At 41.1% G+C, this 15,837-nt stretch overlaps 1 protein-coding gene across 1 annotated transcript in view; it reads left to right on the top strand.

Annotated features, from left to right (window-relative positions):
- Positions 1–1,439: 1,439 nt before the first annotated feature.
- CEP135 (centrosomal protein 135) overlaps positions 1,440–15,837 on the top strand; it is a gene marked incomplete in the record, with an annotated part of 42,986 nt that continues 28,588 nt past the window's right edge. The window contains 8 exon segments of the mRNA XM_015823987.1: positions 1,440–1,552; positions 1,876–2,066; positions 4,617–4,784; positions 6,368–6,509; positions 8,476–8,560; positions 9,482–9,610; positions 10,230–10,445; positions 15,493–15,558. Of these exon segments, the coding sequence (XP_015679473.1) occupies positions 1,440–1,552; positions 1,876–2,066; positions 4,617–4,784; positions 6,368–6,509; positions 8,476–8,560; positions 9,482–9,610; positions 10,230–10,445; positions 15,493–15,558 (1,110 nt within the window).

Genomic DNA, 15,837 nt, shown 5'->3' with positions numbered 1-15,837 from the left:
CTGTATAAACAAACACACAGAAGCTGGAGTGCAGGTAATCCTCAGTTTACGACCACTAGTGAGCCGAAAATTTATGTTGCTAAGTGAGAAATTTGTTGAGTGACTTTTGCCCCAGTTTACGACTTTTCTTGCCACAGTTGTTAAGTGAATTATACTGCGGTTGTTAAATTAGTAACAAGGTTGTTAAGTGAAACTGGTTTCCCCATTGACTTTGCTTGGCAGAAAGTCGCAAAAGGGGATCACATGACCCCCGGGACACTACAGCCATCATAAATGTGAGTGAGTTGTCAAGTATCCGAATGAAAATCAGGTGACCATGGGGATGCTGCAACGGTCATAAGCATGAAAAAAGGTCATAAGTCACCTTTTTTAGTGTCGTCGTAACTTTGAACGGTCTTTAAGCAAACTGTTGTAAGTCAAGGTCTATGTGTAGTGGTTAAGGTGCTGGCCTAGAAACCAGGAGACTGCAAGTTCTAGACTAGGGATCTCCAACCTTGGCAACTTTAAGACTTGTGGACTTCAACTCTCAGCATTGAACAATTGAAGTCCACAAGTCTTAAAGTTGCCAATGTTGAGGACCCCTTGTCTACACCTCTAGCCATGAAGGCTGCTGGATGACTTTTAGCCATTTGCTCTCTCTTAGCCCAATTGAGGCCTTTGAACTCTGGTGCTGGAGAAGACTCCTGCGAGTCCCCTGGACTGCAAGGCGATCAAACCGGTCAGTCCCAGAGGAGATCAACCCTTACTGCTCTTTAGAAGGCCAGATCCTGAAGTTGAAATTCAAGTACTTTGGCCACCTAATGAGAAGGAAGGACTCACTGGAGAAGGGCCTATGCTGGGAAAGATGGAGGGCAATAGAAGAAGGGGATGACAGAGAATGAGGTGGCTGGATGGAGTCACTGAAGCAGTAGGCGTGAGCTTAAATCGACTCCAGAAGATGATAGAGGACAGGAAGGCCTGGAGGAACGTTGTCCATGGGGTCGCAATGGGTCAGACACGACTTCGCAACTAACAACAACAACAAGCCCAACTGACCTCACAGGATTGTTGTTGTGGGAAAATAGGAGGCAGAGGCATGTTCACGTCTTGAGTTATGTATAATTTAAAAAAAAGGATGATAAAGTATTGTTGCCATTATATAATATTGTATGTTATTAGTGTTACTATAACTAGGTGTGATTGTTATTTCATTGTATCAGTAAGGGTTTTGTTTGGATCCACACCTTCCTCTGTTGACCTCATTTACAAATTTGAACTGTCAGAATACCATTCCCATTTTTGCAATGAGTTCACTCAGTGCTGGCACGCATGTGATTTGGTCCTATAAGTTAATGTTATAAGTGCATGGTAATTTGTATAGATTTAAATTTGTATAGGTTTAATTATTTACTTGGCCCCCTTTTTGAACCTATTTTTTTTTTGTTTAGAGAATCTTCACAATGACTGCAGCTGTAGAGCGGAAGTTTGTTAATTTAAGGAAACGATTGGATCAGTTGGGATACCGACAACCACTGGGAGTAGAAAGTTTGCCTCTGGTGGAAAAACTTTTCAGGTATTAAAAAAAGGAATAAAAGAAAATACTTGGATCAGTGCAGTTCTTTATGGAAGGTGACCCAGTTCGGCAACTTATAAAGTATTATTATTCCCTCTGGCAGGAAGGATGTAAGATTTTTCTTGTGCATCTTTTTTCTTAAAGCTAAATTAATATGAACCTATCGTTTTACGTGGACATTAGAAAGAAAACTCTAGAATTGATCAGTAATCAAAATGTACGATTACTATTCTATTACATGGCGATTCAACAGAATACTTACAAGAAATTAGAAATACACTGTCAACATTCCATATTTTCATTATTTGTTTTATTAATTTTAGTGACCTCGTTCATACAACCGAGAGCCTCCGGAGCACAAAGTTATCTGCCGGTAAAATTGAAAAAGAATGCAGTAACTTTGACGTCGTTCTAGGACCTTATCGAGAAGAAAATGCCAGGCTCACACGTGAAAATAATGAATTGCACTTAGAAGTTCTGAAATTGAAAGAGCAATTCGAAGAACAGGTCAAAGGTAATACAATTTTTTTTTAAAAAAAAACATTCTATCTTACATTTTGCAGTTTGTCTTTGCTATCTGTTTTTAACTAAGTAAGGTGTTGTCCCTAATTCTGCAAATTTTCTATCTTGATACTACACTTAAGGATTTTGTTCAAGACAAATAACATTTCGTATTCCCATCTTCCATACCTTCAAGCTCAAAAGGGAAACATGCTTTTTTCAATTTTCAATTAGTTTGGGAAGCAGATAGCAGTAGAGGCTAAATTCTGGTTATACAATTAATTTTTTATTTAAAAGAGCAGGAACCACTGAAATTTTTTTATACAAGCTGATTCAGACCGGGAATCTGGAAACAAGAAACTACTTTTGAGCTGAACATTAATCGGGTGTCTATAAATCCAGGTAGTCCTCACTTACCAACCGTAATTGGTCTGGAAACTCCATTGCTAACTGATGTGGTCATATGGCACGATGTTATATGACCGTGCCAAATTATGATGGCCATTTCAGCAGTTTTAAGTGGCTATTGTTAAGCGAATTGCAAATAATAATAATAATAATAATAATAATAATAATAATAATAATAATAATAATAATAATAATAATAATAATAATAAAAGATAACAAAATACAAAGACCTACAAATAGAAATAGAAAGACTGTGGCAAAAGCAAGCAAGGGTAGTACCAATAATAATACAGTAGGCGCCTTGGGTGCAATCCCAAAACTACTGGAGCACCACTTGAACACCATTGGCATTGACAAATTTGCCATTAGTCAATTGCAAAAGGCAGCCTTACTAGGAACTGCTTTCATCCTGCGACGATGTCTGTAATACCATCAAACATCCACAGGTCCTGGGTAAGGACTCGATAGGTAGACAAAATGCCAAATCCAGTCTGAACATCTGGCTGACTGTGCAATGATCCGTAATAATAATAATAATAATAATAATAATAATAATAATAATAATAATAATAATAATAATAATAATAATAATAATAATAATAATAACAATAATATAATAATAATAATAATAAATAAATAAATAAATAAATAAATAAATAAATAAATAAATAAATAAATAAATAAATAAAGTTGGAAGGGACCTTGGGGGTCATAGAGTCCAACCCCCTGCTCAGGCAGGAAACCCTATACCATTTTGGACAAATGGCTGTCCAGTCTCTTCTTAAAAACTTCCAGTGTTGAAGTATTCACCGCTTCTGGAGGCAGGTTGTTCCATTGGTTAATTGTTCTAACTGTCAGGAAGTTTCTCCTTAGTTCTAGGTTCTCCTTGATTAGTTTCCATCCGTAGTTTCTTTTCCTGCAGCATCTCCATTTGTCACCTCCTACTGGCTTCCCCATTGACTTTGCCTGTTGGAAGCTGGCAGTGAAGTTTCCATCTGGTGATTATGTGACCCTGGGATGCTGCAAAGTCATTGCAAGCCAGTCGCCAAGCCAACAGTTGAAACTTTAAATGGTGGCTAAATGGGTGGAAGTTCAATAAGACAGCCATATACTGTATGGAGTTAACATTTTAATGCACAAATTTTGTAAGAGAAATAAAACCACTTCATATTATTTCGGGAAACAATTCCAGGTTTTAAGTTGACATTCACTTGATTGGACCTGTTTTTATGACCTTCTTTGTGATGATTATAAATCAAACTCCATAGACATTAAGCGAATGCTAATGTTGTTTTTGCTGGAAGCAAATGCCAAGCACCCAAAATGCAATCAGAAGACTGGGGGGGAATGTCAGAACTTTGAAACCAGGTTGTACATCCCTTTTGGGGGGGGTCTGTCATAACTTCTAATGGCTACTAAGTTGAGGAATGCCTGCCATTAAATCATTGATAATGCCAGTGATTTAATTCTTGCTTAGCATCTTTTTTCATCATAATGAATGCAGTACTTTTTGGAGTCCTGAGCATTTACAATATGCTCATTTGGAGAGCTTCATAGAATGACTGTTATAGTGTCTACTCTGTTAAAATGGTTGCAGCAAAGTCATGCAATATTCATTCCATGCCGTCTCTACTTTTCCTTCCTTCCTTCCTTTCTCTCTCACCAAGTAGGCTGTGTCAAATACCATGCAGACATTTTGTTTTTCAACATGCTAGCTTCCTATGCATTTTTATTTTTAAAAAATTCAGAGGAAACAGAATTTGGGGATTATTAAGGGGGACGACTGTATACATGAGCTCTTGTAGCATAGTGCTGCCCCTGATTATGATTGATAATCATAAATCTGTTAATGTAATAATTTTGATGGTGATGCTTTCTGTTCAATCATGTCCAATTCTTAGTGATTCTGTGAACCAGCTCTCCTCCTCTCCCCCCCTCCTTCTCTCTCCCCCTTCCCCAAAAGATTTTCTGATCATGCATGACTTCTTTCAGTTGTTCTATTCTCTGTCTGGCTTTGATTGTGTCTAGATGCCCTGTTTTTTGGCAGCCTTACAATAATTTTAGATACCAGAAAATAGTTTATGAAGAGTTTCTTATGGTTAGCATTGTGCAGTAAAAACAGAAGCATGGGATCAAATTGTTTTCCTCCTTACAGATCTGAAAGCTACTTTGAGGAAACTTGAACACGAGAATTCAGATATGAAATTTTTGAATAATCAGTATATACATAAAATGAGGTCATTAGAAAAAGAAAACAAAGCCAAGACTGACAAAATTCAACAGCTTCAAGAAAAAAACCTGCAAGCTGTGGTACAGACACCAGGTACAGTGACAGTCTATGTGCTCATCATTCTGGTCTGATGATTCTTTTATTGGACTGTAATTCTGTGCACTCTTATTACTATTGAAGTAACTTCACTGTTCCTTTAGCTCCAGGAACAAAGTATCAGTTTAAGCACTTGATCCTGAAGAGCATGGGCAAAACAAATAAATGAGTATTTATTTCAGTGGACTCTTGTACTGTTTTTCTAAAGAACTTCAGTAACTTTCCTATTTAGGCTTCAAAGAAGCTGTAAACTATCTTTATTTTCTGAATACCAGGTACAAATTCTGTCTTCCTATTTTTATGCTTTCTTCATTTCCCAGTTTTACTGTTTAAAACCTATTTTAGTGACTCATATACTAATTTGCTTGAAAATATCTTATTTTGGTGGAACTCAAAAATGCTAAGCATGGTTGGACCTGATTAGTACTTGGATGAGAGTATCAGGAAATCCCAGGGTAATAGATTTATGACTGGTTGTTTAGCAGCCATTTAAAGTTACAACGGGAACCCCCCCCCCAAAGCTATTTGCAACCTGGTCTCAAAGTTATAACTGGTACATGACCCCCATGGCCAAATTCACAAAATTTCCCCTTACAACTGACTAAAGGGATGCTGCAGTGCACCCCCACCTATCTTCCCCATCCTGCCCCACTGGGTCTCCACTGGCCTTGGATCTGCTCCCCTTATTTTAGTGGTTTAATTGTGGGGTCCTTGATGCTCTCTTGTTGTCTTGCAAGTAACTGGAGTAGGAGTAACTGTTATTCACAAATCTCCATTAAACACAAAACTATGTCATTGACTTATGAATTATACCATTTGTGAGGTAATATCATTGCATAAATTGTGTAAGTTAACATGGATGGGTATTATTTGCATAACATTTTTAACACAAATGAAATCAATCGATGTGTAAATTTTGTTGCATACAAAGCCCGTAATACTGAGGAATGCTAAATTGAGGTTTCATTGAATTAATTTGGCTTCCGGTCTGCAAGATGCACAAAAACTCTATTGCGGCATGAATAGGTGGACCAAAGTCTTTGAGATGGGGTGTTTTAGGGGATAAAGTGGTGCCTCACATCTTGTACTTAAAACTCTCCCAAGATTGGGATTTTTAGATGGTGAAATGATGTCTTAACCATTAGCAAGGTTTAAGATACTCACTTTACTCCTTAAAATCATTCATCACCACCACCCACAATGAATCAAAAAGCTTCATCCATCTGAACAAGTATAGAAAAGAGCTCTGGGGTATACAAAACACGTCCTAGGAGTCACATCAAGACTGCAGGTTGTTTTGTCACTATTTTATGTATTTGTATGCCCTTAGTGTTTCTTAATCATGCATTATTTTTTTATTGCAGCGCAAAGATTATTTATGTTACAGATTTTTAATTAGCACATGAATAAATGTATTATTTACTGTTCACATAATCACAAAAAGATCTTATTTAAAGTGTCGCTGACAAGTAGCTTTTCTTCAAAAGCATGAAATTGTGCAATTTCCATTTTATGTATGAATTATGTATAACAAAACATGACCTGTCCAAACTTCTAGTAATACAGATTTATCTTTGAAGGTGGTAAGAAACGAAATATTCCATTTCGACGTCAACGTATGCAAATAGATCAGCCTGTTCCTCCTTCAGGGATTGGCGCTTATCCAGTTCCTCAACCAGATGACCCGTATATCGCGGATCTTCTTCAAGTGGCTGACAACAGGTGATTAATCTTTAGCAATATTTCAAGGGTCATCTCAATCATTGACATTAGGAGTGGATTTATTTATTTTATTTTATTTATTTATTTATTATATTTTTACCCCGCCCTTCTCCTTGCGGACTCAGGGCGGCTAACAGCCTAATAAAAACAAATACAAAAGTACAAAAATATTACCATTAAAACGTAATTAAAAGGAAATATTAATTTGGCCTTTGTTATTTTAAAAATGTTTTAAAACCCAACTAAAAATACCCCTTAGGCCAGTCCTGCCAGCTTAAATAGCCATGTCTTGAGGGCGCGGCGGAAGGAAGGGAGATCAGGGATCACCCTGATCTCTGGGGGTAGTTCGTTCCATAGGGTGGGAGCTCCCACCAAGAAGGCCCTCCTCCTGGGGGTCGCCAGCCGGCACTGTCTGGCTGACGGCACCCTGAGGAGACCCACTCTGTGGGAGCGTACCGGCCGATGGGAGGTAATCTGAGGCAGAAGGCGGTCTCGGAGATATCCAGGTCCGATGCCATGGAGCGCTTTGAAGGTGATAATCAACACCTTGAAGCGCACCCGGAAAGCCACCGGCAGCCAGTGCAGCNGCCCCCCTGGCCACGGCCGCCAACTGGTCTTCCAGTGTCAGCCGTGGATCCAGGAAGACACCCAGATTGCGTACCCTCTCCGAGGGAGCCAGAGTTTCGCCCCCTATAGTCAGCGACCGAGGCGCCGGCAGCCACAGCCACTCGGTCTTGGAAGGGTTGAGCCTGAGTCTGTTCCTCCCCATCCAGACCCTTACGGCCTCCAGGCATCGGGCCATCACGTCAAGGGCATCATTGGGGTGGCCTGGGGTGGAAATGTACAGCTGAGTATCATCAGCGTACTGATGGAAGTCCACCCCAAAACCACGAATGATCTCCCCCAGTGGCTTCACATAAATATTGAACAAAAGGGGAGAGAGGACCGATCCTTGTGGCACCCCACAAGTTAGGGGCCTTGGGGTCGACCTCTGTCCCCCTGCCAATACAGACTGCGTACGGTCGGTGAGGAAGGAGGAGAACCACCGCATAACAGTGCCTCCCACTCCCAACTCCCAACTGGGGTGTGTGTGCAGTTTTAGAAGAAATGCATAATTTATACATCTTTAATTATATTACCCTATACTAGACTGAGAAACAGAACATTTCTACAGAGATATTTATTTACTTACCAATTATGTAGATTAGATTTGAAGAGTATAGTGGAGACCTTATAATACTCATCTGCTTTCCCTTTTATATATCAGGTCTAGAGCAGGGCTTTTCAACCTTTTCACCCATTGTACCACTTTTAGGATATGGCAACATCCGAGTACCACCAGTCGCCTAGCAAGGTGTCAAAAACTTGACCCCCCCCCAAAAAGGGAAAAAAGTGATAAAGCACAGGTAGTCCTCGACTTACAACAGTTCGCTTAGTGACTGTTCGAAGTTACAATGGCACTGAAAAAAGAGCCCCCCAAGGCACAGCCGAGCAAGACATCTGCCTGCCCGCCTGACGGCACTCTCATTCCCCTCCCCCGCTACCACTTTTCTAGGATGGTCACGTACCACCTGTCAAGTGCCAATGTACCACAGGTAGTACCCATACCATTGGTTGAAAAGCCCTGGTCTAGAAGCAATATAGTTTCTTACATATTTTGGAGTCTTGTTTAAGAAAAAACGGGGTTTGGATTTTGTGAAACCATGTATTTCTCAATCTTCTATCAGTTCATTTTTACCCCCTGGTGATCTTTGGCCGTAAATTGTGGCAACTTCTCATACTATAATATACAAACATGATAGTGCAGGCCCATATCTAACTCTGAATCTTCTTACCATGGAAGGATCTCTACAAAATTCTAAATTTCTAAGGAAAACTTTTTTCTATAAATGCATTTAAAATTGGAAGTTTGTGTTTATGACAGAGGCAAGATGAAGGTGATTTATCTATGTATTGAATATTTCAGAATTCATGAGCTGCAGATTGAAGTAGGCGACTTGCAGGAAAAACTAGAGATAGCTGAACGTGAAATGAAAAATTACAGCAAACAGGTATATTAAACTCTTAATAGTTTTGCCTACATACAGTATTTGCTAATTTGTTTCTGTAAAATTGAAGAAGCGAGTTTATTATTATTGTCCCATTTCTCTATATATACAATATCTATAGCTATACATATATATTTGTGAGTAGATACTCACACATATATTTGTGAGTATATACTCACACATACACACACACACACCATCAACTCATGATGGCGAACATATCTAATACTCCTGCCTCCTATAATATTTTCCCACAACACTAACCCTGTAAGACGGTTTGGGTTGAGAGAGTGACTGGCCCTAAGTCACACAGCTGACTTCCATGCTTAAGGGAGGGCAGAATTCAGTCTCCGAGTTTCTAGGCCAGCACCGTAACCACTTCACCAAGCTGGCTTTCGTCTCTTAATATTAGAGATGTGCAACCCACATACAAATCTTTCTATGCACAGAGCAGCTAGTTTCTCATGGTCTGGGTTCAGATTAAAATATTCCCATTTCTATGTCTAAACTGAAATATACATGTCCTGGGAAGAAAGGGCAAGGGGACAGCAGGAAAATGAAATATTGGCTACAATTTGGGGAGGTATGGAAAGAGAAGAGCAGTATCCCTGGAGCTGGGAAGGATTGGATTGGATGGCCAATATCCTTGGCTTCAGGTGCACCTTATTCAACTTCTTTCCTAACTTTCCACAGTCCTTATTTCCTTTTTTTTAATGCTGCGCTTGAGGTCAAAGGCACTGGCAGCAGCAAAGGGGAGGTAGAGAAAGGAAAACCCTGGGAAATGAGCGTGGGTGAGTTGGTTGGATAGCTACTACTACCAGTGTTCTTGGCTTCGAGTAGCGCATAATGTGTGGGATTATATCATGGGCACATGACTTACAGCACTGACAGCGTTAACACAAACAGTTATTTTTTTCTTCGAAGGTTGAGCTCCGAGACAGTGAGATTGAACGTTTAGCACTCGCACTAGATGGTGGTCGTTCTCATGATGTCATATCTCTGGAAGCCAAAAGCAGAAGTAATGAAAAAATTATCGATCACCTGAATTTGCAGGTAACACCGTTGAGTCTCTTTCAGCTTCTACATCTAGAGGCCACTAAAGCATAACCGAAAACCTTAAAAGTATGGATCATCTTAATGTTAGCCAAAGTACAATGAAATTTCCATTTTTCTGCACCTTGATTAAATGGACTTCCCATGCAAATGGGCACACTTTTCAAGTGCCATTTGACATAATGACAGCATTACATAAACAGTGCAAAAGGCCAGGCATCAATTGATGTAATTTGCATGATAATGACATCTTCATACAAATGAATAAAAGATACAATTAGTCCATTAAAATGAGATTTCACTGTTAATTATCAACATTTCCTGGAGAACTATTTTTGGTGTCCTGGTTTGATGAATGTATGCAGATTGTAATTAAAGCTATCTTAATCATGTTCTTTATGCTTTTCCAGTTTTCTTTTCAAATGTCTGGGGTCTAATATGTAACTTAGGCAATTACGTATAACTTAAAGAGACTTTTTGTCATTCATAGATTTAATGTGTTAATTTGTATTGTAAAGGCAGCAAGTACTGTGTTTGTTCATTATGGAAGATCCTTGAAGGAATTTCTAAATTTTGTTCAGACGTATTTAACTGGATTACACGGTGTCAATATTCATAGGTTGAATTTCTACAGCAAACAAACAAAGAGCTTGAAAAGCGCATAGACGATCTTTTGGATAGTAGGCAAAATATGACTAGTGAGGTGGTTCATTTAAGCAACAAAAATGAAGAACTGTGTCAAGAGTTGACTGAAATTGATCACTTGGCCCAACAATTGGAGAGGCATAAAGAAATTGTGCTTGAAACTGCAGATAAAGAAATTGGAGAGGCTAAGGTAAGAAAATTTCAGGAATTACTAGAATATCAAGAATATGCTCCGATTCCTTGGGAAAACATTCCACAGTTCATTTTCTTTCACAAAACATTTTTTTTGTTTTAAGTCTTAAGCACTGTCAAGTTTTATGCTGAAGAAGGCTTCTTATATTTTTACTGATTAAATGAAATGAATAATGTGAGGTTTAGGGCAGGGGTAGGCAACCTCGGCTCTTTTATGACTCGTGGACTTCAACTCCCAGAATTCCTGAGCTAGTCAGGCTGAGGGGAAAGGGAGAGGTTTCCAAGCTGAGCCATGCTGGCTCAGGAATTCTGGGAGTTGAAGTCCACGAGTCATAAAATAGCCAAGGTTGCCTACCCCTGGTTTAGGGGTTTTATGCAGTTGCTCTGCATAACTGAGTAAGAATTTTTATATTTTGCTGTTGATTAGCATGTATATAACATCTTTCTAGATTTTATAAGTGAAAAAACTCCGTAGTTAGCAGAGAAACCAATTAAGAATTTCTTAAAATATTGAATAGCATTAGCATTTCATAAAGCTACATTACTTAATAGAATATACAACCAAAAGAAGGCAACAGGTCTTTAGTGTGAAATGATTAAGATCTTTTCACTTTCAGACAGCAGCTGCCAGTGGCCCAGCCTTCAGTAAAGGTCACAGAGCTGAGCTTTTTAATTTGCAGGTAGCCCATTTTAGAGAAGCACTCAGCGGTGGAGAAAAGCAGCAGAGATAGCTTGTTTAATCAATCTTTCTGCTCTGGGGCATATCAGCCTTGGGACAGCTGTTTAGCCGACTGTAATGATGAACGTGTGAACGAGAGACAGAGACGCTGCACAGGTTATAAATATGGGCATGATTGCACTTTTTCATCACTGCTATAATGGTTGCTGTCCAAGGCATTTGCTAAACAAGAAATATCTGTACACCATCCAAATTCTTTTGGAACATTTTATAAAAATAATATTGAACATGAAGCAGCACTTGAGTGAGAAAGATTACCAGGGATGTCAGGATAGACTGGGAAATTGGGGGAAAAAAATACCCTGGGAGAAGGCAGGAATAAGTCACTTCCAAAATGTTGCCCAGAAAACTGCATTCAATCTCAACTTGAGGTCATGTTTACTTCTTATAGGAATAATAATATCCCTATAACCAAATATGGGACAAAGCAATCTGCTACTGCTTTTTCATTCCAATATAGGAGCATTTTTTTGCAGGCAAACGTCACTACTGCGACAACTGTAAATTCAAAATTTTGTAGCCGACAAAGAGTTAAAGGGAGACTAGTATAGCTATTTCAAGCTGTTTAGCTCTCATCAGCTATAATTCCTTTCTCACCCTTATGAGTCGTATGTGTTTTCCTCAATCTTGGCTCTTCTGCCAGAGGTCTGGGATTTTCCATGCAGTATTTTAGATGTTCCCAGCACTGCACTCTACTGGACAGGGAGCTCTGATTTTCCTGGATTCTATTGGAGCCACTCTCCCAGCTTAGGAGTCAGAGCCTTGAGTGCTCCTACCACCACTGGGAAGACTTTGGCCATTTCTTTCTACATCCTCTCTAGTTCTTCCTGGTACTTCTCCAGCTTCTTGCATTCCTCCTAACTAATATTGCTGTCACTTGGCACTGCGACATCTATCGCCACTGCTGTTTTTTTGGTCCTTGTCTACTACCACAATGTCTGCTTGATTGGCAAGTACCTGCTTGCTTGTCTGGATCTGGAAGTCCCACAGGATCTTAGCCCTGTTATTTTCCGCAGCCTTCTATGGAATCTTCTATCTGGACTTGAGAAGGTCTAGCCCAGGGGTAGGCAACCTCGGCTCTTTTATGACTCGTGGACTTCAACTCCCAGAATTCCTGAGCCAGCATGGCTCAGCTTGGAAACCTCTCCCTTTCCCCTCAGCATGGCTAGCTCAGGAATTCTGGGAGTTGAAGTCCACGAGTCATAAAAGAGCCAAGGTTGCCTACCCCTGGTCTAGCCAATACACTGTGGAAATAGCTTCATAGGGCTGGAAGAGACCTTGGAGGCCTTCTAATCCATCTCGCTGCTTATGGCAGGAGTCCTTATACCATCCCAGACAAATAAATGCCCTATCTTTTCTTGAAAACATCCAGTTTAAACATCCACAACCCTGGGAAGCAAGTGTTCCATTGGTTAATTGTTCTCGCTGAGAGAAAATTCTCCTTTGTTCCAAATAGGATCTCTCTTTAATGAGCTTCCACCCACTGCTTCTTGTCCTGCCGAGTGCTTTGGAGAATAAGTTGACCTCCCCTCATCTCTGTACTGGAAGACAGCTATCGTGTCACCCCAATCCTTCTCTTTGTTAGGCTAGACCAGCGGTTCTCAACCTATGGGTCGCGACCCCATTTGGGGTCGATCAACCATTTCACGGGGGTCGCCAAGCAACGCTGTCCACCATTTTTTCCCCCCCTTTTCCGGCGGGTGCCTTACCTCCCTTGAGCTGGGCCAGCTGGTGGTCGGCCTGCTCCGTCTCTGCCGCTTGCCAGCTACGCCTCGGCCGGCGCAGGGGCGGAACCACGCATGCGCGGCGCTCCCGGGCAGGGAAAGTCCTCGACTTACGACCAGTTGGGTAGTCCTCGACTTACGGCCGGCTTAGTCCTCGACTTACGACCGGTTGGGGGTCGCGGCATTAAAAAGGTTGAGAACCACTGGGCTAGACATACCCAGTACACTTAACTGTTCACTATATAGTTAGTTTCCAGACTTACCACCATTTTTGCTCTTCTCTGTATTCTTTTTAGGGTCTCAGCATCTTTTTTGTACTGTGGCACCAGAATTGGACACAGTAATTTCAAGTGTGGCCTCACTAGTGTGGTATACAGTGGCATTGTCGCTTCTCATGATCTTGATGCTATCCCTCTGCTGATGCAGCCTAGGACTGAATCGGCTGTTTTGGCAGCTGCAACACACTGCTGGCTCAGACATAAGTGGGGGTCCACTAGGACACCTAGATTCCTCTCACAGTTACAATCGTTGAGCCAGGTACTGTCTATTCTATACCTGGGCATTTGGTTTTTCCTGCCTAAGTCCAGGATCTTGCTTTTCTCACTACTGAACTGCCTCTTATTGGCTAGGGCCCATTCCAGCTACTTGGTTGTGCCATTCAGTGTATGCTATCCCTGCCTACATCTTACATCCAGCCACTGTTTGTTGGATGGTGTCAAAACGTCCTGTCTTGGTGCTTCACACAACAGCCATCAAGCAGGTACGCCAGACGAACGGCAGTTTAATGCACTCCATTCAGTTCAAAGTCAGCACTGGGAGACTCCCAGTGCCTTACATAGGAAACGCGCCAGCCCCACCCTCGTTACCGCGCCAACCCCACCCTCGTTAACGCCGCCCCGCCCCTCAAGCCACCATCCACCGTGCTGCACCTGGCCCTAACCCAGTCCTTGCCGTCCTATCACACAGCTGGAGCAATCTACCGCTGCCCGTTCCTCCGCCGTAGCTTGTTGGGGCGGAGGCCTCGTCCGGTCGTTTTCCGCTCAGTCTATTTCCCCCTCAGCCGTTTGTCGGCCCTGCGAGGTGCAGGGGGATGACGACAGAGGGGAGTGTCTACACCGGCGGCGGAGCCCCAAGGCAACCCGACGATGCGGCGACGGGCTCCCTCACCATCTACCCGATGCCGGTCAGTCCGAGGCTTCCCCAGAACGCTGAAGGCAGGGTAAGGCGGACGGGGTGGCTGGCGGCGTTCTCGTACCCGGCCGGGTCAGCCTCGCAGGGCTCGACAGATGGTCTCTGAGGCCTTTCCGCATAATCAGGAGCCAGTCCTGTTTCTATGGATCTGGTGCTTAGTTTCTTGTGCAGCTATGATCAGTGCCTCAATGCTGTCCAACTCTTTCTAGCCATTGATAAGATTTTCCAATGTCAGCAACCTCAGCTATCTGTTGTACATCTCATACAGGGACTTATCCTGCATGGCACTTCCTGTGCTTGATCTTCCTTTTAGATCAGCTGCTGCTTCAGGCACTCTCAGCAGCTCATTTTGGGGTGCCATCTTATTAATGTACTTCTGGATTACTTCCCGGACAATGACTTTGACACTCACCTGACTCCGTCCACCTCTCTTTTCAGCTGGTGTACAGTCTCTGGGTATTGGACTGAGGACAGCCCTTCCTGACCACTATATATATATTTGCAATCCTTTATCAGTTCTACAATTCCGTATTGCAGATGAAATATTGAAATTACATGAGACCAGCTAGGGCAGTGATGGCGAACCTTTTAGAGACCGAGTGCCCAAACTGCAATCCAAAACCCACTTATGCATCGTCGGGTGCCGGGTGGGTGTGGCCCATTGGGTGGGCGTGGCTACGGTGGTAACGGCAGACTGGGTGAGACTAAAAAGTTCAATCAATTCCAACTTTGCAAGATCTTTTTTTTTCCCGTGAGAAGTTGAAATTGACTGATTGAACATTTTTGCACATGGTGATGGAGGCCTAAAGCGAAAAGGTTTTATAAAACCCAGCTGAAGGCCTAGGACTGGGGCGATGGCGCGTGTGCCCATAGAGAGGGCTCTGAGTGCCGCTTCTGGCACCCGTGCCATAGGTTCGCCACCACTGAGCTAGGGAATGCAGGTAGATTTTAATTTGAAGCTGATTTCCTGATTTATTGCTGTAATGTTTATCCTATTTTACTTCAACAGCTGGATTTCTTAAGATAAAAACTCCCCAATATATTCCAGGTAGCTTGATATTTTCTCCCTACCTCCCTTCTTTCGATTTTAAATGGTTCACAATTATGTAGGAACCAATCAGCTTATTTACAATAGTTTGCATGTTAACAAGCACAGGTATTTAAAATACAGTAAAGTATGAACAGTAAATCAGAAAAAAATACATTCAAATCTTATTTTAAAAATATAGTAACTATGCAAGTGCAGGAGATAATAATTTGGTGACTGATATTTATTGTAATGAATGCCCTGATACCTATGCAACAATTTGTGTAGAAATATTCTACTTCTCAAGTTTAAAATAAAGTTTTATTTTAAAAAAATATTTACAAACATTATTTCATGTAAACAGGAAGAAATTAAAAAAAAACACAGTGAAATACAAGATCGTGAGGAGACCATAGCAAGACTGAAGTTAGTAAGTAACATGCCTATTGAACTGAGTTTAGCTTACTTAATAAACTTTGTTATATTTAGGCTTGAATTTAATGCATGTTTGCTCAAGACAATTATTAATAGCGTAAGAAAACAAATCAATAAATAGTTAAAACAAAGCTGCTTTTTTATATTGACACCATTGTAATAGATTTTTATTAGTAAGTTTTATAAGCCCAATACAAATATTCTAAATATCCATGCTACTGAAGATTATCCAGAATAAAACTGGTAGAGTTAGAATGTCTTGCAGTATTTAGAT

This window comes from Protobothrops mucrosquamatus, unplaced genomic scaffold (genome assembly GCF_001527695.2).
Source record: "Protobothrops mucrosquamatus isolate PMUCROS unplaced genomic scaffold, P.Mucros_1.0 scaffold2066, whole genome shotgun sequence".
NCBI classification, from domain to species: Eukaryota; Metazoa; Chordata; class Lepidosauria; order Squamata; family Viperidae; genus Protobothrops; species Protobothrops mucrosquamatus.
Note: the sequence above shows the minus strand (reverse complement) of the source record. Positions and strands in the feature narration are given on the sequence as shown.